Raw genomic sequence first — 27,788 nt, 5'->3', positions numbered from 1 at the left:
TCAGCTTTCGTTTGATGACAGTGATCATGCAGTACTGATTTGGGAAGTGGCTAAATTTTTGAATGTTCCATTCAGAAACGTTACATGCTTAACCACAAAGCAGAAAATTATCAACTGAGGAGTATGCTGGGTTCTCTTCCATGGTATCAGTTGGATGGGAAGGATATCGACAGTGCATGGGAAGCATTTAAAAAATACTTAAATGAATACAATTTCAGAATGTGTCCCTAGGGTGCAGTCTTATTAAGCAAGAGATTTTGTAAAAAAAGATGATGTGAACAGAATACCATGTATGTAAGGATAATGTCAGTTATGAAAATTATAAGGAACAGCACAGAAGTGTTGTACAGAATTTGAGTATGATGAGAAACTGGCTCTTCAAGCTAAAGGCAACCTAGAAGAAGTTTATCATTATGCTACAAGTAAAAGAAAGAATGAATATAAAAGAATAACTGTACTGAATGTACATGGTATGCTGGTGACAGCATGCCATCTACTTGTGCTTGTATTCTCTTGTCCACAGAACGTCCAGTTTATCCAAAGTAAGAACGATGACAGTCACAAGGAACTTGGTAGACACCAGGGAGAGCAAGGGAAGACTGTTTATCTTTTTAAGATGGAAGCCATGCTGATAATTTGACAGGAAGAAAAATAGCCACTAAATTATATTTCTTAAGAATTCTGGAAATGGATTCTAAGATGCCAAATATATAAGGAATTGGAACTTGACGTGCTGTTTCTTTGTTATTTGAGCTAGAATCATAGGAATTAAAAAGCTGTTGCATGGTCCTTTCTGAGAAGCCATTGAGTTTCATATATCTTTTGATGTTTAATAGTTCTTGCTGTAATAGTTGAGGTGTAGAACAAATGGTATGAGCACATCACAATAAAGTTTTATAATTCAAGTCTTCTGTGATGAATGGTGCGCTGGTTGCTATTGAATGTAGCATCCAATGAAAGTAGGCGTTTGATAAACAGAAGTAATTAATTCACCTAAATGGTGAACAAAAGAGTAGATTATCTAAAAAGGACAATTTTTCCCCCCTATTTCCATAATAAATTTGTGGATGTAGGTTGCTTATATTTGTTAAAAAAAATAAAAAAGTAGGCAATGTGTCTTCATTATATGGACAGATAGCAAATATAGTGAACCCAAAATGAAGACTGAGGGTGCATGGACGAGAAAAGGATGTCTTCTAAATGTTCGAAATAAAAGTTAGTAGGTGCTGGGAAGAGTGGACTTCCCATTGCAGTTCCTTCAACTTGACTGTAAACTTTATTCTGACCTAAAATATCCACACTGCATAACAAAGTAATACTTTTGCTAAAAAATTTTTCCTGTTTTGTAATATTTGCATGTCTGTTTAAAAAAGAGAGAGAGATTCAACTAAGTCTAGTTCTCTTGTCTGGTTTCTGATATATGTCTGTTGTTGTAATGCTTCTTGAAAATATAATCCATAATGGCATTTGGTATTTCAATTATAACTCTTTGTTTTCCTGGGTCTTCTATATTTATTTATTTATTTATCGTATGGCTTGTACACATGGTTAAAAGCAATAAGATATAATACACATGAATATATATAAGATACACATATATGATAATAAAAATAAATAAAAAAAAGTGTACATCCAGGCAAATCAAATATGAAATTTATGACAAGCATCAGACAGAAGATTAGTCATATTTTAACGTTTAGGTTTTTAATCCAGTTGATCGCCTCTGGGGGATAGGTCAAAGATATCTTTAAAGTCACCTGGATATGCTGTTAGCTCACATTCCTGTACTATATGGTGAATGGTTTGGGTCTCGGCTCCACAGGGACAGTGGGGATTTGGTATCTTACCCCACTTTGAAAGTAAGTCTCCACATACACCATGGCCTGTATGAATCCTGTTAGCCGTCGTCCATATATTCCTGGGCAGGTCAAATCCAGATGGTTTTTGGAAGATGTTTATGTAATTACAAACTTCAGGTGATACTGCTTGGGACCACAGTACATCCCACCTATTTACCATACTGTCATTCTGGCTAAGAAGATTACGGGCAATTTTTATGGTAGGTCTTCTGGATTTTAGTCTATTAGATAATGCATCTGGAATAAATTCATGCATTGGGAGATTTTGGTTATTTAAAATTCTCTTATATTCACGAAGCAAGGCTTCCTGTTGTCACAGTTCCGGAGGAGCAATATGGCTCAAAGTGGAAAGCCATTGTAAGGGTGTACTCCTAATACAACCTGTTATTAAACGCAGAGTGGAGTTAAGTTGAGTATCTAGTTTATTGACATGGTAACTATTGAGCCAGACAGGAGCACCATACTCTGCTGCACTGTAAACTAGACCCATTGCAGTGCACTGCAGAGTTGTGGCACTTGAGCCCCATATAGTACCACAAAGCTTCTGAACTATGTTATTTCTGGTATGAACTTTAGCAGCGATATCTCTTTAGTATGTTCTTTATCTATCAGAGCTGTAGAAAGTGAAACAATATGAGCAGCTATCTGATTCGGTGTTGTTCCGGTCTTCTATAGTTTTTATTTTAATTCATTTCATGACTAGGAGCTTCTATTATGATGCCCTTTGGTTTTGAGTTCTAATTCTAGAATTAGAAGAACCTTTATGAAGGCTTTATGATAAGCTGAGTTAGCAGTTACAAAGTTGGCATGGTTATTTTCTCCTGGTAACTAGGGTTTTACATCCACAAGATGGACAAATCAACCACAAGTACGATTAACCATCCTATCATAGTATTAAGTAGGCTTGTATGAAGCTAGGTTACTTGGTATGACAGGTCATTGAGCCTACATGGTGAAGAAGATGATGATTTCACAAATTAGGATAGTTACTATTTCTGCTTGATGTTCAGAATTACTTTTCACTGTTTTTAGTCAGTTTAGCATGATTTTTATAAGTATAGCATAACAAATCACAATTTTTCAGACAAATTTTAATTCCAAGTGAGTTTGAGTTTTTATTTTAACTTAGTTTGAACTTTTGAGAAAGCATTTTCAAGTCTTTGAATTTAGATTATGTGTGACTTCTGTATGCTTAAAATATATGGCTAAATCTCAAATATCAATATGTTATGTGGTTTGAAAAGTTTAATTAAATTTTTAGTATTCTTTATTTATTAGCTCTTCAAACTGGAAAATTGGATACATATTCAGGTAAGTTTTGTTTTATTCAGATTATCAAAACCTACCAATTCTACAATTTTTAACCCCCCCCCCCTCCAGCTTTGGCTCATAAGCTCCTTTGTAAACTAATGCTTTTGAGATTTTTAAAATTCATTCAATTAAATATCTTCAAAAAAAAAAAAAAACAGAAGTTGAGTTAAATCAAATCAAATCAATTAAATCAAACCATAGGATCACAAAATGGTAGCACTCTCATCCCATTCTTCAAAATTATTATATCCATGAACCAAACTGTTGGTGATGACTAAGGGTAGTGATGACTGGCTGGCTGTTGATTTTCAAAAGTTAACAAAGGCTAAAAGAGTTTTGCATACTCCCCTTGGGAAATAAAAGGGCTTTAGAGGATTTCTATAACTTGATAATGAATAAGGTGCTTCTTATGTTAATGTGTGCATGCTTCAAGAACATTCATGTACCTTTGAACTATTTGGTGGTTCAAAGATGTTGATCTGCTAAGAAACCAAACCCTTTTGTTATTGTTAGATAAACAAAACACACACACACACACACACACACACACACACACACACACACACACACACACACACACACACACACACACACAGAGGATGATTCTAAATTGTTGTCGGGATTTCTGTGGCCTATAATTTTCAAACTGGAAACAACAAAATAAAACTGCTTATAGAAAATGAAAGTTTAACTCAAAACGTTTTATTATTGTTATTACTTGACACCTCCAGGGAGTCCAAAGACTCATCGAGAGAGGGCATCTACTACAACTCTCTATCTCCACTACCCACAATCCACCAACAACATTGAACCACAACTACACCCATGCCATCTACCACCCACCCACCACTACCACTAGTATTTCAATCACACAATCACAAACATCCAAGCCCACAGCGGGATTTGAACCCAGAGCCTTTGGCTGGAGAGCAGATTATTACCTATAGAATCAATACTGCAAAATGCTAAACAACTTCAGCATATGCACCTTTCAAAAGATGGAAAAAAATAGAAAACCATAAAATATACTTTTTTTTAAATTAGTTTCTTTACCAATTATTTTTGAAGAATGTGAAGCCACTATTGGAAGAACTAATGCTGACTAACTTAAAAAAAACTGCTATAACTAACTTTATCCAAGACCGAAAAGTTTTTGACAGATAACTTATAACTTACTATCCAGTTTCATTTTTTTCTGTTATGTCCAATAAATTTAAAGAAAAATATAATGCCACAACTACTAAAAAAGGTGTGAATTAAATTAATAAAGAATTAATAAAGGTGTAACAGGAACAGTTCTCCCAGACAAAATGAAAAAATCAAAATGTTGAAAGGGAAAATTCTGAGAATTGGTACTGATCCCTTCTTATATATTAAGAATTAAGATTTATATTTTATAATATAAATTACATCAAAAACTTTTGGTGACAGTGTTAAATGTTATAATTTGCTGAAATTATAATTTTTTTCACTAAAATTTTGATAATTTTTATGCTAAGATTAGCTGATATAAATTTTCTAACTGTTTCAGAAAACTGGATAGGAAAAAGTTATATTGTTATCATTGACTAAACAATCAGCAAATTAAAAATTCACAGAGAACTTTTAAATGATGCAAACTATAAATTTATTAAATAAAAAAATAAAATGATGACTGATATTATTATCATCATCATTATTATTATATGGGTATCCCCATGGAATCAGAAAACTCATCACAGGAGACCCACACTAACCTTTATACACACAATACCAATCACATCTCTCTCATTAAACTCTTTCTTGTATAATGAGACCTGTGGAGTATCTATAACTATAGGAATCGACTAGACAAGCTTCTTTGCAGTTAGGTACAAACAGCTATTTAGAGGGTTGTTCATAATTGCCTACAAACTTCAGATTGTGGACTTTACATGTGGGCGATAAACTCCACCATTTCCAATTTGCCCAAGACATTTTGTCAAAAGTCAAAGCTGATGATAATTATCTTCACAGATGGATATTTAGTGATGAAGTAACGTTTTGCGTATCAAGAAGGGTAAATCATCATAACTGCAGAATATGGGGACAAAAGCCCTCGTGCTATTCGAGTATTCGAAAGAGCTAGTCCAAATGTGAATATCTGGTGTAGTTTGTCATGTTCAGAAATTTTGGGGTCCTTTTTCTTTGCAGGAAAACAGTGAGAGTGGTGAACTGTCTGGACATGCTACAGCTGTATCTGTTATCCCAGTTGGAAGATCATTGGCCAAATGTGGTGTTCCAGCGAAAAAAATGATTCTGAGGTTTCCAACCCCATCCTCACATGCTAAATTGCCTGCACCATCAGGGATCAGCCCTCTAGAAGTTTGGACTGTGATGCAAAACAGGATCAGTAAGAAAAAACGTGTCATTAACAGACATAATACACTGGTATCATAGTCTTGGTCACATCAGCCATAATTCCAAACAATACCAGTACTGCACCATACATTGAATTATGGTTACTAGTCTTTGAGTTGAGAGGGGGAAGAGGGTCAAAGCTAGATAAATGGAAGGAGACCCCCCCATAATCTGTAAGGAATGCAGAGAACTGATCAAGACATTCTAACCCAATGTCCAGTGCCCAATCCAGTCCTCACCTTATTGTTATTAAATATAATATAATACTGTAGAATACTATAGAGAATAAATACTATGGAATACTATAAAGTATTCATGACTTTGTAAGACCTAAAACATGAAATTAATTATTCCAAGCCATAAAACATATTATATTTAACTTTTGCATCTTTTTTTTAATGCATTGTTTTTCAGCTACCCACCATATCAGAGTAGGAGAATCTTTAGAAACTTATATCTCTCTTGGCTTTATTGTATGTAAGTAATTTTTCATTATTCATATGCTTTTTTTATATCAGTATTTTTTTTCAGCTCATAAACAGTGTTTTTTTTATTATTATTAAGGACTACTGGGAGAGAGATTATTGTCATATTCAAGTTAATTAAGAGACTACTTACATATTACTGGCATTGTCCAATTGCATAGTGTCCTGCTCCTCGAACAGTAACCTGGAGTTCTGTAACCTCCATACCAAGATGTCTCAAGACCTGTGTTTGTGTTCAAGTGATTAGAGGAGGCTATATGCATTGGAAAAATGGTATTGGAAAGACTTTTGTCTTTCCGATACTATCCACATACTTCCAAAGAGAAGTATGTGGAATGAAGGAAGGGGTTGAGTGAGTTTGAAGCTGAAATGTATATGGATATTGACCAGCAGCTGCCCATGTTAGTACATGATTGGAGGGAAATGCAGAAATAGTTGTGGAGCAGCATTCATGGAAATACCTTGAGAAAATACAGAAACAGAGCATCTATGCAGAAGCAGTTGAGGTGGTGGTGGTGGGGGGGGATAGGCAACAAAAGAAGAGTCATCTATTTTAAGTGAAATAGCTCTCTGTTGGATACAGCATTCTAAGAGAGGTTTTTGGTGCACAAATCCAGATGTGAGAACATTATTCTAAGGATGGGCAGATTTTGTTTATAAAATATTAGAAGTAGAGCAGAAGAGAAGTAATGTTTGGAATACCGAGCTTTTTTTGAGTCTAAAAAGACTATGGTCATGATGTATTATGCCAGAATAGGCTAGATGTACAAGTCAGCCTAGGAAATAAAAATTGATCTTGGTTGGCAAGTAGAGTGTTATCAAGAGTGAAGAATGGTTTTTGTTCTGATAAATAAGGCAGGATTATGTTTTGATAGCATTAAAATTTACTGAATTATCTTCACCTCACTTAGAATGACCCAGAAGATCTTGACGCTTGAGTCATCTGAGTACAAGGTTTTGTGAATGATGAAGAATGGAGTGTACTTTCATCAGTAAAGCTATGAATATGATAGGAAGTGAGAGAAGATCGCAGAACCTTGAATACTCTGGCATTCATGGAAAAATCAGATAAGATGGAACCATCCACTCACAGCCATCTTACCAAGCTGCCATAAGATGGCTGTGATGCCATATGTAATCATATACATATTATGTGTGACTACATAAGATTCTCCATTTAAGCCTTGATTTTTATTAGCATTCCATTTGCATGAATAACTTCATGTGACTCTTAGAAACCATGAACCCTACTTAGAAGATACCAGAAAGGTTTCTTCTAAGTAGGGCAACATAGATGTGGACCAGTGTGTGCCGAATGGTGGGATGATATCATAATAAGCAGTTCGGATTTTTTTTATAAAAAAGAGAAATTCACACCACAGTAGTAATTATCCTTGTGGATTTCATAACTCATCCCAATTTTGGTACATGGCATCAATGGCAATATCATATTAAAAACGAGGATATTAGGAAAGAACTTGACATTGTCAGCATCCAGGAATGTGTTAGCAGAGCTAATCTCAGGTGGTATGGTCACTTAAACAGAATGGGCGAGGAAAGATTAGCAAAACAAGTGTTCTCTGCCAGGTTGGCAGCAAAACGACCCAGAGGAAGACCAAGATATAGGTGGATTGATACGGTACAAAGTGCCTTAGAAGATAGAAATATAAGATCTGATAATGTTGGAGTCTTGACAAGTAACAGACTGATTTGGAGGAAAATTGTAGATAGGAAATTAATAATGATATAATTTTTTTCATGTAGTACTATCATATCCTGTACACCCCTTGAGGGTACATGGCAGGAATTTGATGATGATGATGATGATATTTTTAGAAAAAATTTACACCTTTTAGAGATCTCAGAAGATCCCATAATTTGAACTTATCTTTTAACTTTGGTTTTTAGTTCTTTTAGCAGAAAAATAAATCAAATGGAAATCCACTGAAAATATACGAGAGAAATATACTTGTATCTGATATCCGTGATTGCATGTGAGTTGATTATATATGAGATCAGTACCCCCCCCCCCTCCTTCTCTCTCTCTCTCTCTCTTTGAAAGTCTCTTAAAATGCATGTTGTTCTGTTCATTAGAATTTAATATTATGGAAATACATTCTTATTATTGTTAACCATAACATCTATAAAAGGTTATTTATTATTGGTCTCAATATCAGTGTTAAATTTGTTGATCTCTTGGCAGTATGAATTGAGGAAGAGGAGACAGTTATGTAGTTCTTGTTGACCATGTTTCCAAACAATAAAAATATCATCAAGGTTTCTCCATCAGACAAGAAGGTGAAAGATTGGCTTTAGATAGAGATGACCCTTCACATTTTTCTGTCACCAGTTTAGCCATGGTAAAGATAGTGGAGCACCCACTGCTTGGCCATACTGTTGACCATATATCTATAGTCTTTCCATTTTTTTTATAACCCATGGATTCTACAAAACACTGACATAGCTATACGATTGCATTTAATCATAGTGTGATTGAGTACACAAAAAAGAATGGCAATAGGCCAGCAGAGGCACTTTGGACCTCTGCCTACAGAAAAAAATGGTATGAACTTGGAGAAAACAAGAGCAGCAATTAATAGAAGAAAATTCTAAAAAACACAATCTCCAGAAAACCTGAAAAATGGCCAGAAATTTATAATAAATTAAAAACTTGGATAATGGATCAAAGAAGATCATGTTGCTGCGTATTGGCAATAATTGCCAGTATGCAGCATTCATCAATTTTACAGGGTTGCCATCATGGTGCTTTAGATTTATGAAGAGAAATGATTTATGCATGTGTGCCGAAACAAAAATATCACAAAAAATGCCAGACAAATTCAAAAATAAAATTATCGAGTTTTACAGATTCATCATAAATGCTAGAAAACAAGATAGTTTTGAACTTTCACAGATAGCTAATATGGATGAAGTGCCTCTGACTTTTGATGTGCCCTCGAACAAGACTACTGACTCCAAAGGTAAACAAAAAAATAATAATAAATGATTGTTAAAACTTCTGCTCTTAAAAAAATAACACTATACTGTTGTTTTGCTGTGCTGTGCAGATGGAACAAAATTATCACCTTTTTTTAATTTTTAAAAGAAAAATTTCCCAAAGGAGTTTATATTCATATTCATCCGAAAGGATGGATGGATGAGGAAGGGATGAAGTTATAGATAAAGATGATGTGGTCTGGACATCCTTGCAGTTTACGTCAGAAGCCTGCTTAGTTAGATGCCATAAAACTGAATCTGGAATCTGTTTAGAATTAACTTTGCAAAATGAACACAAAAATAGCTGTAACCCCAGGAGGACTCACCTCTGTGCTTCAACCTTTAGATGTATCAATAAACAAACCATTTAAAAGGTTTATGAGGAAAAAATGGGTCAATTGGAAAAATCTACAGGTAGGAGAAAGAAGGGCACAATTTTGCAGGTATGCGAATGGGTAAAGAGTTCTATGAAGAATTTTTTTTTTTTTCAAAAATTATACATGAAAAATGTGATGTGTACAATGGTGCATCTTATAAGGTGAAAAATACAGTAATTTTCGGATTTACAACTTAAATATATATTATGTATTGCCCTGTATAATGTTACATTTACTCCAAATAACTGTAGTATTTTGAAAAGTTTTTCCCTCGGCACCTTGTCATATTCCCATCATCTCTCAACTAAATCTAGCTTGTTCTTCCAGTTTTCCTTCCACAATTTTTCTCAGCCTCTTTTCAAGTATACCTGTATAAATCTTACCTGGAACACTTATTTGAGAAATTCCTCTGTAATTCTCACATTCAGCTTTATTCTCTTTTTTATAAATGGGAACTTTTTCACACCCTCTGTTCTTGTCCAACAGAACCTCTCTCTCTCTCTCTCTCCCTTTTCACACACACACATTATGTGCATATGTCCTGGTTCTAATGTAGCCATGGCTATCCAGGACTTCTGAATTATGCAGTGTAGCCACTGCAGAACAACTTTTATACCTCTGTATTTGAGCATTTCTGGTTGAATATCATCTACTTCAGCTGCTTTTCCGCATTTCAAATTTTTTATAGCTTTTTATACCTCAAGTATTGATATGAATTTGGTTTGCATTTCTCTTGAAAATTTTCTACTACAGTTCTGTCAATGCTTGTTTCATTTAACAGTCTTTCCAAGTAATTACTCCAGACATATAGGATATCCCTCTCTTCAGTTTTCATGTCATCTTTATCATCTTTGATTCCTTTTATGGCATTGTTTCCTCCATTTCTAAGCTTTTTTTCAATAGTCTCCAGAACATTTTGCCACCTTCCTGATATTTACCTAAGCCTTCCCATGACTTTTGTTAGCTACTTTCACACATAGCTTGGTTTGCTTTAATTTTTTCTGTATTCTTTTAGGGCATCTACTGACTATTTGCTGGGCACTTTTGCTATCCTTTCTTCTTTTCCAAGATTACATACATCTTTAACTTCTAGTATCCACCATGGTGTTTCTCTTAATAATCCTTGCAGACAACATCACTACATGCTTCCCTAACTGAATCAATCAATTTGAGACGGTTTGCCACTGAGACTCCAAGATTTGGTTCCTGTTTTTGAACTGTTTTATTCTTTCTTCAATAATGTTGGTATAGTTGAGTCTGCAGTTTACCTGTAAAAGCTGCTCAGCTTTAATTCTTTTTAAAACTTTATATACTGTCCTTTTTAATATTTTTAATTTAGTTTTATCCTCCTTAAAACTAAGTAATGGTCACTCCAATTTCAAATCCTCTACATATCTTATATCCTGAACCAGCATGAATCTATCACCATCAACAATAGCATAGTGAGTGAGGTTTTTCTTATTTCTTTTGTCTTCTCTCCAAGTGAACTTGTGCATATCTTTATGTTGGAACATGGTAATATAATATAACTTGTTATATTAATATAAATATTAATTATAAATTAATATAAAATAATATAAATTAATATAACATCCTATAAGTTAACAACTTAACACTAAAAATTTTTAAAAATATATAGTAAGGGTGGTCTGAAAAGTTCTTGGCCTCGACCATAGATGTCAACACTATCGACACAATTTTTTTTTTTTTCAAAGTTGGTACATCTGTCATAAGCATCCATGTGAAATTACAAGTCATTCTATCAAGTAGTTCATTTTATACAGCTGTCTGAAGCAAAAGTGTTGTCTGGATAAAATTAAGTATCATGCAGTTATAAATTTCTTTATAAAAGAAGGTTTAATGCCAAAAGAAATTCATTCGAAGTTCATAAACGTTTATGGGCACTCTTCTCCTTTTGTTTTTGACAATTAAGAAATGGGCTGCCGAGTTTAAACATGGCCGTACCAGCCTTGAAGATGATCCACGTGAAGGATGTCCAAAAAGTGTAACAATACCAGAAATCATTGATCAAGTGCACGATATGGTATTGGATGACTGGGAAGTCAAAGTGCATGAAATTGCTGAGACTATAGGCATTTCAAAAGAACGTGTAGGATATATTTTTCATGGAGAATTGCATATTAAAAAGCTTTGCGCAAGATGGGTGCCACGCTTGCTCACAGCAAAATATCTGAGCAGTGATTGGAGCGTTTTAACAAGAATAAAACTGATTTTGTGCGTTGATTTATTACTATGGATGAGACGTGGATTCCATAACACACCAGAATCCAAACAGCAGTCAAAACAATGGACAGAAGCCGGTTGTTCAGTGCCAAAGAAGACAAAGTCAGTTCCATCAGTTTTGGGACACTAAAGGCCTTTTGTTTATTAATTATCTTGAAAAGGGTAAAACAATAACTGGGTGTTTTCACGAAAAAATTTGTGAAAAAAGACTCTGTTTGCAGAAGAAAAAAATCATCTTTCATCAGGACAATGCACCTGCTCACAAAAGTGTTTTGGCAGTGGGAAAATTAAGGAATCTGCATTGTTGGAACATCCACCCTATACCTCAGATTTGGCTCCCTCTGGCTTCTATCTCTTCCCAAAACTAAAACGCTTCCTCGCCGGTCAGCATTTTTCTTCGAATGAAGAGATTGCAGCTGCAAAGGAATATTTTGCAGATCTTACTGAGAACCATTACAGAGACAGGATAATGGTGCTGGAGCATTGCTGGAATAAATGTATTAGTCTTAAGGGAGATTATGTCGAAAAATAAAAATAATTTAGAAATGATAAATTCGTTTTTTCATTGTTAGGCCGGGAACTTGTCAGACCATCCTCGTATTATTCTCTTTCCACTCATTTCTCACATTGAGGCATATTTGAATAACCAAGTCAGAGGCCTTTCTAGTTGTATTTTCATTTAGCACCTCTGATGATATCCAGCTGATGTGTTTGAATCAAGTCTCTTGCAATAGCTTTAATACCACCAACTTTATCATTTCATCTAGTTTCACCTCAGCATCTACATTGCTAATGGGTTTGCCTGAGTTATATACTTTGTTAAAGTGATTGCTCAACAACCCAGTTGTTTTTAAACAAATGACACTTCCCTAATTTTAGGGTTATTCTTCCATAGCTATTTTTTCATTTTACTAATTTTAAAAAAAATCTCTCAGATTTCTCTTTGCATGTTCAAATTACTGTTTTTCATTTTCTAATCTTGTACCTCATGACTCACTTTCCTTTTCATACTGCTACTGAGCCTTTTTCTACTGCTCTCAAAAGTCTTATTCATCCATTTAACTCTCATCCAATTTATTCTCCTAATTCTAGGAATGCAGTCAGATATAGAATCCTGATCACTTGTCATGCACTGCTGATTCTTAACCATGTAGTTTTTCATGCCAGGACACTACTCCCTTCTCAGTCTGTCATAATCACCTGTTATGCATAAATTTTTTATTTATTTATTTCAAAATTCTTGAATGATTTTATGTCTGCTAAGTTTAAATTGCATAATCATTCTCTTCAGTTGGAAGCAAAACAGCCACCCAATTCATATATATTTGGATGCTGTTACTACAATCAATATTCTTGCAACAAATAGATCCATTTTAAGCTGCTTAAGGCAGCTTAAAATGGACCTATTTGCCTATATTGCACACACTACCCATACCATTCAGGATCGCTACTCTGGTTGGATTTCGTCCTCAAAGTCATTAGCAATACTCTACCAATTTCTATCCTGTCTGCCCTCCTTAAATACATCATATTACTGATCACATTCTATTCCTGCAAAGATATGCTATTCTGTTATCCAGATCTCACTAATACCAATAATACTTGGTCCCATTTCATTTACCGCTACTAAAAATTTATCACTTTTATTTCTGAGCTTCTAGAATTAGTGAACATAATAAGTTACCTGACCACCAGGCTGATGCATATTCAAGAAACTCTTAAAATCTGACTGATTCAAATAAGTCTGAGTTGATTTGTCCACCAAATTCCTTATCCTGCAACTGCAGTCTATGCTGTTCTTATCCAACAGAACCTCTCTCACTCTTTCTTTCTTTTCACATACACACATTGTGTGCATGTGTCCTGGTTCTAATGTAGCCAGCCTGTCATACCTAGTTTCTCTGGCTACCTTTATTTGTTCTTTCACTGAACAATTCCTCCAAGCACCCAACATCAAATCCCAATTAAGTATTATTCATCCTACAAGTAGAATTCTTCCTATCAAAAATATCCCACTCAACATATGGCACACCATCTTCCCTTCACAGTCTGCACATTGAATCATTTGTAATCATAGCTCCCTGTTTTCCTTTCACATCATTTTCACGGCTATCATAGAGGAGGTCTTGTCCTCCTCTTCCAAATTTACTACTATATTTACACCTTTGAGTAATTCAAATACTATATTTTTCCATGTATAAGACGAATCCTACTTTTTCGAACCCAAAATTGAGAAATCACTATTTTAAACATAAAACAGAACACATTTAATATTTTTTTAAATATTCAAAATATATTTAGTAATTAGGTAATATTTTTAAGATAGAATTGATGACTTTTAACTTGAATTTTGAAGAATATGACAATCGTTTTTTATTTTCGGACATTTTTATGGGCTAGTGCTCAAAATATTATTAATGCATTAACTTACCCCGCCAACGAGTTGTAGATGTATGAATGATTTCAGAGTTCTGATTGGTTTATTCAGAATCAGCTGTAAATGACGTCAATCAACAGAGTTAACAAAGGCTAGTGATTGGTGGAAGCCTGTTCGCAGAGACAAGGTACCAAGAGTTTCACCACAGCAACCGCGGGTCTCTCAACCAGTCCCCCCCGTGTATAAGACGACCCCTAATTTTTGATCTAAAAATTTTAGAAAAAAGTATCATCTTATACATGGAAAAATACAGTATACCAACCAAATATAGTATTCTCCTTCATTATTGTTTTCTAATATATCTTAAAACAAACACATTGTCTTTGACTCCATGCATCTCGGTTACAATTAATTGATAATTAAAGTATTCAAAGTTATCCTGCAATTAATTGCATTGGACCAATTAAGATGAGCAGTGATGTGCTATGCACTCTTAAAACTTTCACACATCGATAAAAATGCAATCATACAGTCAAATTGATGTGAATTTTGTAGCATAGGTTGCATAAGCCACACGACAGACATTCGACCGAAATGGGCATGTGATGCCACTGGTGTTCATTATAAATGGATGGTTGCAATAGAAGCAGAAAATGACAGTTAGATTGCCTAGAGTGGATCACAACAATGTTATTATTACGTTTTTTTTTTTTTTTTTTTTTTTTGTGAGATTCCCCTGTTACTCTCTTTGTTCACTTTTTGTTAAAGTAAGACCAGAAGGCTCAGAATGCTTAGTTGACAATCACTTTAACTTTCAGCACTCTCTTGCAAAGTTAAAGTGTTTATATAAAGTGTTCTTCTTTGGTAAGTGAATGACTTGATCAGTTTATTAGAAATTTTTTTTTTTTTTTTAAATGCTTTCTTATTAATTTCTTATTAGATTTGTGACTTAGCTAATAAAAGTTTTCTCTTGTTTTTCCAAAATGCTAAAATTGACTTCTTTAGATGAAATATGAGAAATATTTTCTAATTGTTTGTTTGTAAAAATGAAAATTATAAAATTTTTGTAATTATATATTATATAATTTTGCAGTATCTCATAATGAATAATAAAATAAAACCTATTTCTAAGTGTGTTGTTTATTCTACATGTGTATACACTTCATTTTGATATTGCTGACAGCTGACAAATTTTACAGCAAGTGAAATCCTTCATCTTGAACTAGTTCAAGTATTTTGCATAAACACTATTTGTATAAATTCCTGTAACTAGTCAGGATATCATTTTCATATTGCAGTTCAGTTCTAAATGAAAATACTTTCTTACAGTTTATGCTATCGAAGTTACATTGAAGATTGTTGGCCTTGGAATTTGTAAATATTTTAATTCAAATTGGAACAAGTAAGTTCATTCATTTATTAACTTTAAACACTTGAATTAATTATAACTACTTTTCCAGACAGAAAGAAACACTCATTGGAATGCTTTATTTGACTGTAGTAATATAGATTGTGGAAAGAAAAAAAATCTGTTTGCATAGAAGAGATAAATTAGTGAATAGTATGTACAAAAATTAAGTTAAGCTATGCAGTATTTGCATATAAATACAATTATTTATATGCATAAATTATTGTATTTATATGTATAAATTAATTATTTGTAAAAAGTTATAAACATCATGCAGTTTGTCTGACAAATTTTGTTTGAAATTTTGTCTGAGTCTGATAACATCTTCCAGAGTCTATTTGGCTCTGCTAAATAGATAAAAATTTCATTTTTCTCTCCTGTGAAGTGCTAGCATTCCACCAGAATATTACAAAAGTGAAAAGTGAGCTACTGCAACAAATCTGAAAACACACCCCAACTCAACATCACCAGAGTTAAAGATCGGTACTATCAATATAAAAAGCCTGAATGGCAAAGAAATGGAGCTAGCTGAGGAATTAGATAAGTACCAGATCGACATTATCGGGTTGACTGAAACAAAAACTGGTGAGATCTTTTTGAGCAATAAATACAAAATGTTATACTCAGGAAATGACAATCAAGGAAAAGAAGGAGTAGCCATAATATTCAACACAAAATATGAGGCTAATCTTCTTGAATGGCAGTCAGTCTCAAGTAGAGTAATGTGGGCAAATATGAGAATGGGAAACTGGACAATGAGACTTATTTGTGCCTATGGTCCCACAGAAAGTTCTACTAAGGTAGAAGTGGAGGAATTTTTTGAGGCTCTAGAAAAAGCTACTGACACAATGAAAAAGGAAAAGTTGGTCCTTGTTGGAGATCGAAATAGCAGAGTAGGAAGTGATTGTCAGACATACAAAAATAATTTGAGAAAATTTGGAGAAAAGAGCAACGCTAATAATAATGGCAAATATTTGTTGGATTTCTGCTCAGGACATGCACTAGTTATTATTAACACCATGTTCCAACATAAAAATGTGCACAAATTCACATGGAGAGAAGAGGCAAGGAACAAGAAAAGTCTCATTGACTATGTTATTGTTGATAGTGATGTTTTCTCCCTGGTGCAGGACACCAGAGTGTACAGAGGATTTGAAATTGGAAGCGATCACTATTTAGTCTTGAGCAGGACAAAATTGAATTTCTTATTGAAAAGAATAACATGTAAGAAAGTTTTACAGCGAATAAAAGTTGAGCAGCTCTCAGATGTGAACTGTAGACTAAAATACACAAAGATTATTGAAGAAAAAATGAAAGAGTTTGAGAACAGGAACCAAACCTTGGAGATTCATTGGCAAGCCCTGAAGAAAACACTGTTTGATTCAGCCAGAGAGGCATGTGGTGAAGTTGTCTGCAAGGACAGAAAAATTAGAACTCCATGGTGGACACAGGAAGTTAAAGAGGCTGTGAAGGAAAAGAAGAAAGCATATCAAAAGTTCCTGGCAAATAAGTCAGATTGTGCTATTAGAGAATACAGAGACAAATGCAAGAATGCTAAACACTGTGTAAAACTAGCTAAACAAAAGTCATGGGAGGACTTTTGCAAGAATATAGAAAATAAATATCAAGAAGGTAGTAAAATATTCTGGAAGTTGTTGAAGAAGCTTAGGAATGGAAGAAAGAATGCTGTAAAAGGAGTTAGAGATGATAAAGGTGACATGAAAACGGGAGAAAAAGATATCCTTGAAGTATGGAGCAATTACTTTGAAAAACTGCTAAATGAAACAAGCAGTGATGACAGTACAGTGGTAAAAAACACTGGCCAGGCATGCAGTCAGGAATACATATCCATACTTGAAGTAGAAAAAGCCATCAAAGGCTTGAAATGTGGAAAGGCAGCAGGAATAGATGATATTCGACGAGAAATGCTCTAGTATGGTGATATAAAAGTCTTACGGTGGCTGCAATGCATTGTTCAGAAAGCCTGGACAGAGGGACAAATTTCCGATGATTGGAGTAGAGCTGTCTTGTACCCATATATAAAAAGGGAAATAAAACTGAATGTGAGAATTACAGAGGTATTTCCCCACTGAGTGTTCCTGGCAAGATCTATGCAAGTATACTTGAGAAACAGTTGAGAAGAATTGTAGAAGAAAAGCTGGGTGAAGAACAAGCTGGATTCAGGCCAAATAAAGGCTGTCAGGATCAGATCTTCACTTTACGACAAATAGTCGAGAAAGCATGGGAATGTAACAAAGATCTTTATTTAAGTTTTGCTGATTTGGAAAAGGCATATGACAAGGTGCCCAAGAGAGAAGCTATTCAATATGCTACAGTTATATGGTGTCATTATATCAAGCAATACTTAGTCTTTATTTGAGTTGTAAGTCAGCAGTTAGAATTGAAGGAAGTACAGCAAGATGGTTTAATGTTAAATCTGGTATGAGACAAGGATGTACATTATCCCCTCTGTTATTCATTATCTATATGGATCATATTATGAAGGAAAGTGGTATTGAACATGATATCAAAATTGGAGATGTTAATGTCAGCTCTTTGTTTTATGCAGATGATGTTATACTTCTAAATAAATCTGCTACAAGTTTGCAAGATTCTCTGACAAAATTGAATAACTGTTGTAATAGATATGGTATGAAGGTCAGGAATAAAAAGACAAAGAAAATGAAAATAGGCAGAATCATTGAAAATGTCAACTGTGTTGTGAATGGAGAACGTGTGGAACAAGTAAAACATTTCAGCTATTTAGGCATGATTTTTAGTGAAGATGGTAAATTAATAGAAATAGACAACAGAATCAGCAAAGCTGGTATGGTGGGAAGTCAGTTGAATAAATTCATATGGAATAAGAGAGAAATTAGTCTGAACACTAAATTAGTTGTATATACAAGACAGTGTTCAAACCAGTTTTAACTTATGAATCTGAGAGCTGGGTCAGAAGTAAAACACTTGACCAAAGACTGGAGACCACAGATATGACCAAAGACTGGAGACCACAGATATGAGAGTCCTGAGAAAGATTTAGAGGCGTGAACAGATGGCATCACTGGCAATATCATATTAAAAACAAGGATATTAGGAAAGAACGTGACATTGTCAGCATCCAGGAATGCGTTAGCAGAGCTAATCTCAGGTAGTATGGTCACTTAAACAGAATGGGCAAAGAAAGATTAGCAAAACAAGTGATCTCTGCCAGGTTGGCAGCAAAATGACCCAGAGGAAGACCAAGATATAGGTGGATTGATACGGTACAAAGTGCCTTAGACAATAGAAATATAAGATCTGATGATGTTGGAGCCTTGATAAGTAACAGACTGATTTGGAGGAAAATTGTAGATAGGAAGTTAGTAATGATGTAATTTTTTTAATGTAGTACTATCATATCCTGTACACCCCTCGAGGGTACATGGCAGGAATTTGATGATGATAGAGAAAGCTAGGAGAAAAAACAAAAACATATATAATTAATTTGTTGATTTTCAGAAGGCATTTGGCCGTATTGACCAAAAAGTGACATTAGCAGTGCTAAAATCTTATGGAATTGATAGAAAACTAATAGCTATATTAAAAGATGTTTATCATAATGCAGTTGCAGCAGTTAGAATAGGTGATGATTTGCGGGAATGGTTTAAAACAAGCAGAGGTACTAGACAGGGGGACCCAATATCACCAAGCATTTTCATTGCACATTTATAAAGAGCAATGGATAAAATGATGAAGATGCAAAAGGAATATCAGTACATGGGATGAGAATTAACAATCTGAGATCTGCAGATGATATTGTTATTATTGAAGAAGACGAAAGAGAACTACACTGAAACTGTTAAATGAGTAAGGGAATATATTTGGACTTGTTATAAACTTGGAAAAAATGAAGACAATTGTATTTGGTGAGAAGAACATGAAATAGTCTGTGCGCTTCGCAACCATATGCCTGGGAAAGGAATGTCCTGGGTCCGATTCCTGTCGCTGACGTGAGGAGCGTAGGATCTTTTTTCAGACATAGCCAAGTTAGCCGGTCTTGTGCATGGACTGCAGGGTTTTTCTCCCCAGTTTATCTGGGGGGTTTTCATCCCACAAGCAGGTAAACCGGCCTTGAGAACTCAACGCTTCTACAGACATAGTTTATACCAGGAGTCATAGGGCTAACCACCTTATCGTTGTGTACAGGTGTGGTTAAATGAATAGAAAACCCTCAACACCTCAAGGTAAAAGAGGGGTTAAAAAAAAAAGGAAGAAGAGAACATGATACAAAAGATACAAGTGGATGGAATTAATATAGAAAATGTAGAATAATTCACATATTTGGGAAGTAAAATGACATGATTTAGACTGTAAAAAATAAATAAAGATCAGGATTGCGAAGGGAAGAACAAATCTGAAGACCATGGATAACATCTGGAAAAGTAAAGTGATCAGCCTGCAAACAAAATAAGAATACTGAAAACATGTATCTTTAGCGGTGTACTGTATGAATCTGAAACGTGGGTAAGTAATAAATAAGGAATCAAGAAAAAAAACTTTGGCATTTGAAAGAACTTATTGCAGGAAGATTCTAAGAATAGGATGGGTACAGAAAATCACAAATTAAGAGCTCTGTCAGAAGATACAACCAAAAGATAATCTAATGCAGAAGATTATAAAACAGAGGTTGCAATTATTTGGACACATCTGTAGAATGAGTGAGGACCAGAAGATAAAGACATTTATGTTTGGTATTATGGATGGTGTAAACAGAAGAGGTAGACCATAGAGAGAATGAATAGATGACATAAAGGACTGGTGTGGAATGGGTGTACAGAAACAGCGACACTGTGCACTGGACAAAGAAAGGTGGAAGAAGATAGTGAAGGTGGCAATGGGCAGTGAGCCCATGGTTCATGATGATGATGAAAGCAAAAAGACGTGGAATGCTAATACTTCCTATTACTATATGTAGCCTAAATAACTGATAATATATATTTGGGCTGCATTTATAAGTACCGTCACATTCCCAATCCTTGTTATTTTCAAGGTCATCTAATTCAGCTTGTGTACCAAACACTAAAATTCTCTCTTCATCATCTTCACCACTATCGTATAATACAAACTGCTCACTATTTTCTAGAAATTAATAGTCATCTGGAATTATATATCCACTTCTTTCAGTTGGGATAGGAGGTGCTTGGCCTTTCTTTTGCTTCCATCTAATATTACAACACAAATTTACTAAAGACAACATCAGAGATGAAGGGAAGCAGACTGTCAGTTAGAAAGCTTAATTTTAAATCAATTACCTTCCTCTAACTAGTTGGTTGATAAGGTCACCAGATTGTTAGTTTTAATTTTTATGGCAAATTTTCTGGCCACAGATAGTTACTAGTGCAAAAGTAGCTATCTGTGGCAAAAGTAGCAAAAAAGCTAGCCAACCTAACAAAAGGCACTAGTAGCTATCCATATATCCTGATGACAGATGAGATCCAATCATTGCAGGTTGTTCTGCCCTGCAAACCCATTATCCAGCTTTGGACATGCAAATACATCATAAAGACAAAGCAATGAAGATTGATCCACACTCTATTCACTAGAGAATAGAGTGTGAGGGAGATTCAGTTCTCTCTTGCACTTTTCTCTTAGTTGACAAATGCATGCAAGGAATGCAAGTTTTCTGTCAAAGACAAGTCTCAAGAACTTGGTTTCTGTTGCTATTGGAATAACAATTAACAAACAGAATAACAATTTGTCCCATTCTTAATTCAGGATCTGGGGAGAGTGCATTTTTGACAGAAGTGTACACAGACACTTTTTTCTGCTGAAAACCTGAACCCATTACTGAGTGCCCATAGAAAGAGAGAGATATACAATCAGTTGCACTGAAGTCATCTTTCGATTACCCTCATGTTACGAGAATGACAGTAAATTGTGAGTAATCAACATATAGAGCATTGCTTATAGTGGGAGGAAGCTACTCAGTGATTGAGTTAACTTTGATAGCAAAAAGTGTCACACTTGAGACACCCTGTTCTTCATGATATGGCCAAGATAGCATACTCCCCATTCTGACTTGGAAAGCTCTTGGACAGAAAGTTGTTAATAAATAGAGGAAGGTGTCCTCTAAGACCTAGGTTGTAGAGGTCTTTTAATATGCTATATCTCCAGGCCTATGTCATAAACTTTTTCCATGTCAAAGAACACCAAAATCAGGTGTTCTTGATTCAAGAATGCTTCTCTTATACAAGTTTCTAAACAGACCAAATGGTTCAAAGTTGAACAGTCTATGAAAGCCACATTGCATATTGGAAAGAAGATGTTGCTTGCTAAATACCAGAGAAGTCTAGCATTAACCATTTTCTCCAATATCTTACAAAGTCAGTTGGTCAGAGCAATAGGTCAATAATTATTTTCTTGTGTTGGATTCTTTCCTGGTTTTGCGATAGCAGTGACAATTGACTTATACCAAGAATTTGGAAACTCTTCCTCTGCAAGTATTCTATTGTATATTAAGAGAAGGAGATCCATAGAAGATGGAAGATGTTTTATCATTCCATAATGGATGTCACCAGGACCTACTGCACTTAATAGTTCCTCCTTAACAAATGACTGAGTGTATGGCTCAAGTCCATTGGTAGAAAAATTTGGTCTCTGTTTCTTTTGTTGCTCAATCAATATCAAAAATTAAGGAAGGAATAAAGCAGTTACAGAAATTCTGGCAAAGTTTTCTCCCATAGTGTCTGCAATAGCTTTGGGATTAGCAACAACACATCCATTATGGTCTAAATAGACAAATAGTGTCTTCTGTATCTACCTTTCATTTTCTGGATTTTATCCCATACAATTTTTGCATTGAGTTGTTTAATTAATTGATGAGATAAATTGGATCCAAGATTGTTTTTGACTCTGGCGTCTTACATAGTGGACTTTGCCCCAAGCACGCTTAAGAGCTATTAAGTTTGATGTGATGAAGTATATTAGAAATATATCCCATGCTCTCTGTATTGATCTTTTTGGCTTCCTGGCATTCTAGGTTCCACCAAAGCTTTGGATAGAGTGGAAATTGAAATGATATTTTTGGAATTAAGGTTGTTGCTGCCTGGAATGCAGTCTGAGCAGCAAAATTTACTGCTTCGTTGATAGATGTTTGGCTGACTATCAGCATTAAATTTTGCAAGTTGGGAAAGAGTATTACAGTCAGCCTGTTCCATTTTCCCTATGGACATCTGTATAAGAGAACATGGTTCATGTGAAGACATTGTACAAATAACAGAAAAATGATCACTTTCTTAGATGTTGTCTTCGATATCACACGTGAGCAGTGGAAAAATGACAGAATATGAGTAGGTAGGCATATGGAAGAACGTCTATTATTTAAAAGAGAGAGAGAGAGAGGTTGCTATTGTCAAGGGTTTGTTCAATGATAATGATCTCATCCATTGTGTTGGCAATACCCCACAGAGTATTGTACCCATTAAAGTCACTCATAAGAAGTATGGGTTCAGGAAATTGCAAGATAAGATTATCAAAATCAATTTCATTTAACTCAGCATCCAGTGGTAAATAGATTGAAAATACTGTAATAAGAAATCCCACGGATAAGCAAATCACTACTGCTTCCAGAGTGGTATTAAGCTGGACATGATAGAAAGGAGTATGACTGCCCATTAGGATAGCTACTCCTCCATGAGTAGGACCACCTCCAGTTCTGTCATTGCATGCAACAATGAAATTCCTTTAACACATTTGCACCAGGCAGGTGTCTGCACATGTTTATACTGCTGGCAAGAACTAGCTTTATGTATGTATTGAGCGTATGTATGCTGCTTTGTCATAAGTGATCACATTTTCACAAAGCTTATGCGGCATGTTAGTGACAACTTTTTTTTTTGGTAGAATTTTATTTGGAAAATTAGCATTTGTGAAGTGTCTAGATGATGTTGAATATCTCACGTGTAATTCAAACTGACCTGAAGTTATAAATATTCTCATGTTGATCTTTTTGCTTTACATAAATTATATGCTTTCTATACCCAGTGACTGCATTATAAACAGCTATTATATGTATTTTCTGAAACTGAAAATTTGAAAGAGGATGTTAGGACAAATGCATTTAGTTAGCTGCTATGTTTAGTGCTAGAATAAATCTGTTGTTATTATTATTATTTTTTTTTCTTTTCATGCATGCAGCATAGTCTGTGGGAGGGGAGTGTCGTTCCATTTGTCTCTAATGACACTAATTGTTGCTAAATATAGTTATGTAGACTGTAAATGTCTCTGTACTGTATTTAGTGATAAACAAAACTATTTTTCTTGCTTCTGCAGTATAGTGTCTGTTGAGGTTAGATTGTTTTTCATGGTATAAGAATATTTTTTCAGAAACAACAGAAAGTAAAAATGTATCTCTTCCTGAATAAAAATGAATACTTCTATGTATTATAGGAAGTGATTGATCTACAACAAATACCAGCATACGTGGATATCTATTATTGATAATATAGATGAGCTGCTGGTGACAAAAAAAAAAGTAGGATTTGTGAAAGGGTGGATAATCCTGATAATGATTGGATATTATGTATCCTGTTACTGTGTAAAATGTATATTGATCCTTAGCAAACCAAAAAAAAATTCTTAGAAAACAAAGTGAAATATAAATAAAACAGAGAAATATTTCTGGCCTGGATGGCCAAGTAGTCAGCTTATCTGCTCTCCAACCAAAAAGCTGCAGGTTCGAATCCTACCATGGGCATGGATGTTTGTGATTGTCTGTGAAAATGCTAGTGGTGGTGGTCAGCACTAGATGGCATTGGTGTAGATGATGAAGGTAGTTGCGGTTGGTGGAGACGGAGAGCTGTAGAGTAGGTGTCCTCCATCGATGAGCCTTTGGACTCCCTGGAGTCCAAAGGCTCATCAAGGAAACATATTGCCACAAATTTTACAAGATGATTTGCTGCTCTATCAACTCTCATGTATTCCTGCCATACTTAAATGAATCACCTGATCAACATTATTAGTTGATTGGATTAGCCCCTCCCTACAGTTATTTACTGAACTATCAAATGTATACAGCAATTGTTTATTATTGGGTAGTTATACATACTTTGCAAATAAATCTTTTCCCCTCTTCTCGGTTTTTTTTTTTTTAATTACATCATCATAAAATCACTTGCATGTCTGGAATTTAAAGGATCATGTTATTTGCTCCACTCTCCAACTTAGAGGGAACACACATATAATATCACAAATGTTAACTATTAATAATCTGTTTGCCAGTAATGAAAGTATTTCTACTCAAATTTCCCATTCTCACATGGCTGGCTTATTAATGATGGTTCACATATTTACACCTTTGAGTAATTCAAATATATCAACCAAATATAGCATTCTCCTTTATTATTGTTTTCTAATATATCCTAAAACAAACACAACCTTGTTCTCCCCCCCACACACACACACACATGCAGATTTAGTTACAATTAATGAATTGTTATGATACATAACATGTCCACCAAAATGCAAGCAGGAAAATTTCAGGATTGCAGCGTTTTCTCTTGCCTCAATGTGAACAGGTTAAGGTAGGGTCCTCTTTGAGTCTTAAATATGTTTCCTGCAGACAGAAACAGAAAAGTTTGTGTTTCTGCAGTAAAATCTCGATATCATCAATATTTTGGTGAAACTCATGACAGTTCCATTGTAAAAATTTTTCTATTGTTTTAACTTTCCAGACTTGTCCAGTTTTAGGGAGGTTTGAGGACTTACCTTTGTCAGGTTTATATTTATCAATTGATTTTGGGAAATATGGATGGCCAGTGTCCATCTCTTTCTCTGGTAAAATATTCAATATATCTGATGTGTCATGGTCAGTTGCAAGTTTAATTTACTTTCATCAGATAATAAAGTATGCATTTTTTCTGTTGGGGGGGGGGTGTCTAATGGTTTAAGTGATATCCTTGCCATAATTTTAGTTTTAGGGAGGTTTGAGGACTTACCTTTGTCAGGTTTATATTTATCAATTGATTTTGGGAAATATGGATGGCCAGTGTCCATCTCTTTCTCTGGTAAAATATTCAATATATCTGATGTGTCATGGTCAGTTGCAAGTTTAATTTACTTTCATCAGATAATAAAGTATGCATTTTTTCTGTTGGGGGGGGGGGTGTCTAATGGTTTAAGTGATATCCTTGCCATAATTTTTTTGAGAAGTGGGTTCTCATCAAATGGAACCATTTGTGGAGCGAGACCATAGGTCATGCAAGTGATGCACTCAACAGAGAAGTTGAGTGCATCACTTGCACTCAACTTCTCTGGTGAAAGAGTATGGTGAAATTATCAAATGGTAGAATAGACATATGTATTTGAGATGCTGTTGACATTTCTTTGCTGCCCCTTCTCAGCATAAGAGGATCTCAGAACAGGTGTGGTGATGGCTAACTTCCTTTTTGCCTCCTGATATATTTTGTTTTGTTTTTATTTTTTATATTTCTTTTTCATCTTTCCACTTCTGACATGCACAGGAGTAAGTTGGGTGATCTTCCTGACAGTTAACACATTTAGTTTTCTCTGCAGATCAAGATTTGTTATCATGCTCTACTACCATATTGGGAACAGGTGGTAAAGCCATGACAGGCAGTTTGAGAATGCTCATATTTTTGACATTTAAAGCATCTTAGTGGATTGGGACTGTACAATCTAACAGGAAAACTAGGATTAGTTTTAACAGGTGTGTGCCTCACACCTGTCACTCCCTGATCTTTAAGCTCTGATCATATTGCTTCATCAGGAACATCAAGATTATCCCATTCTGATATCAGTCCTCTACAAGAATTGAGTGTTTTATGAGGTGTTACTGGTATTCCACCCATTGATGTTTCTCTCAGCAGTTTCAGAGCACTGCTGACATGATGTTTCCACAAGCATATCAACAGAACATAATTTCTTAACAATTTTGGGAGATTTTGCCAGTTCTTCTAAACTGTTTTCAATAAAGATGAGTGACACTTCACCTATTGGCTTTTCACCTGTTGCGTGATTGATCAAAAACATTGGTACAGTCTATGGTATCAATACTTGGTTGAGACTTTGTTAGGCACCTCTGAAACATTTGAGGATGAGGAATGCATGCTCAAGGGGTTTTTGGTTCAGTGCCAGAGCTCCGAACCAAATTCACCCACTATGGAGCTACACTTGGATGCCTACTGACCCACAATGAGAGACAATGCAGAAAAAATAAATATTATAATTATTTAGAAGGAATTAGGATTATATGTTGTTCAGAAATGATTTATCATCATATTGATTTATGATTGTCATAGTACACTTGTTGAAATATGATGTTTAAAAAAGTCCAAAAGAATATTGATGTAGCCGTTTATTTTTTTTGCACATATGAGTATAATCAAATATACTTGTGCTTTCTAAACCAAGCCATCAGCTATAACGATAACATAACACAAAAATTAGTTTTTTCTCAATGTACACCACACAGTTTTCAATTTTTTAATAATTATTTCATTAACTACAAGAGATTTGCATGCATTAGATTATTTGAGTTCTTTTTTTTTTTGTTATTGTTGTTGTTTGTTGTTTTTTTCTGATTATTAAGATTTACTGTGTAACATGTATGTTATGCAATTCTCCACTGTGTGAGTGTCATCAGTTTAGCACATCCATTATTGAAGGTATGGAATTGAGCAGTGAATAATGTGAATGCAAAAGTTATATTTTCTAAAATGTTAAAAATGCTTTTCTTTTCTTTAGAGTATTACTAATGCTTGTTTCACTTTTCAGATTGTTCATTTTCACTTACACTCCATGTATCATAATAGAGATAATGACAGTATTTTCTTAGTAAAAGCAGTTACATTTCAGCTGTAAATGCTGACTATTTGACAAGAAAATACTTAACTTCCATTTTATATTTTTTGAAATTATTTTTTTGGATTTAAGATTATGTTTAATTATTTCATTACAAGCGTATCTGGTTTCTTTTAGTTTTAGAATTAATTTTGCAGAGTTTAACTCTGACACTAAATTTCTGCTACAGGTGGAGATGAATGAAGTGTAATCCATTTGTAATCCTCTTTCATACTGATGATGGTTTAATTAACAGAAGCAAAATGACACTATCTTCTTTAAATCAGGATATTATTATTATTACTTGACACTTCCAGGGAGTCCCACACTCATCGAGGGAGGGCACTTGCTCTATGACTCTCCATCTCCACCACTCAGTCCTCTAACTACAGTGAACTACATCATCTACACCAACGTCATCTACTGTCCACCACCACTAGTATTTTCACAGACAATCACAAACATCCATGCCCATGTCGGGATTCAAACCCGTAGCCGACTGGAGAGTGG

The 27,788-nt window shown here is 34.7% G+C and overlaps 1 protein-coding gene across 1 annotated transcript in view; it reads left to right on the top strand.

The window, feature by feature from the left end:
• LOC150095666 (two pore channel protein 1-like) overlaps positions 1-27,788 on the top strand; it is a 355,100-nt gene that overhangs the window by 240,239 nt on the left and 87,073 nt on the right. The window contains exons 15-17 of the mRNA XM_090409936.1: positions 3,138-3,170; positions 5,964-6,026; positions 15,359-15,431. Of these exons, the coding sequence (XP_090266062.1) occupies positions 3,138-3,170; positions 5,964-6,026; positions 15,359-15,431 (169 nt within the window). The remainder of the gene's footprint in view (positions 1-3,137; positions 3,171-5,963; positions 6,027-15,358; positions 15,432-27,788) is intronic.

The sequence above is a fragment of the Typopeltis vanoorti genome, chromosome 20 (assembly GCF_054136105.1).
Source record: "Typopeltis vanoorti isolate ZY-2024b chromosome 20, IOZ_Tvanoo_1.0, whole genome shotgun sequence".
NCBI lineage: Eukaryota > Metazoa > Arthropoda > Arachnida > Uropygi > Thelyphonidae > Typopeltis > Typopeltis vanoorti.
The sequence above is the reverse complement of the archived record's forward strand: the minus strand, read 5'-3'. Positions and strand labels throughout refer to the sequence as shown.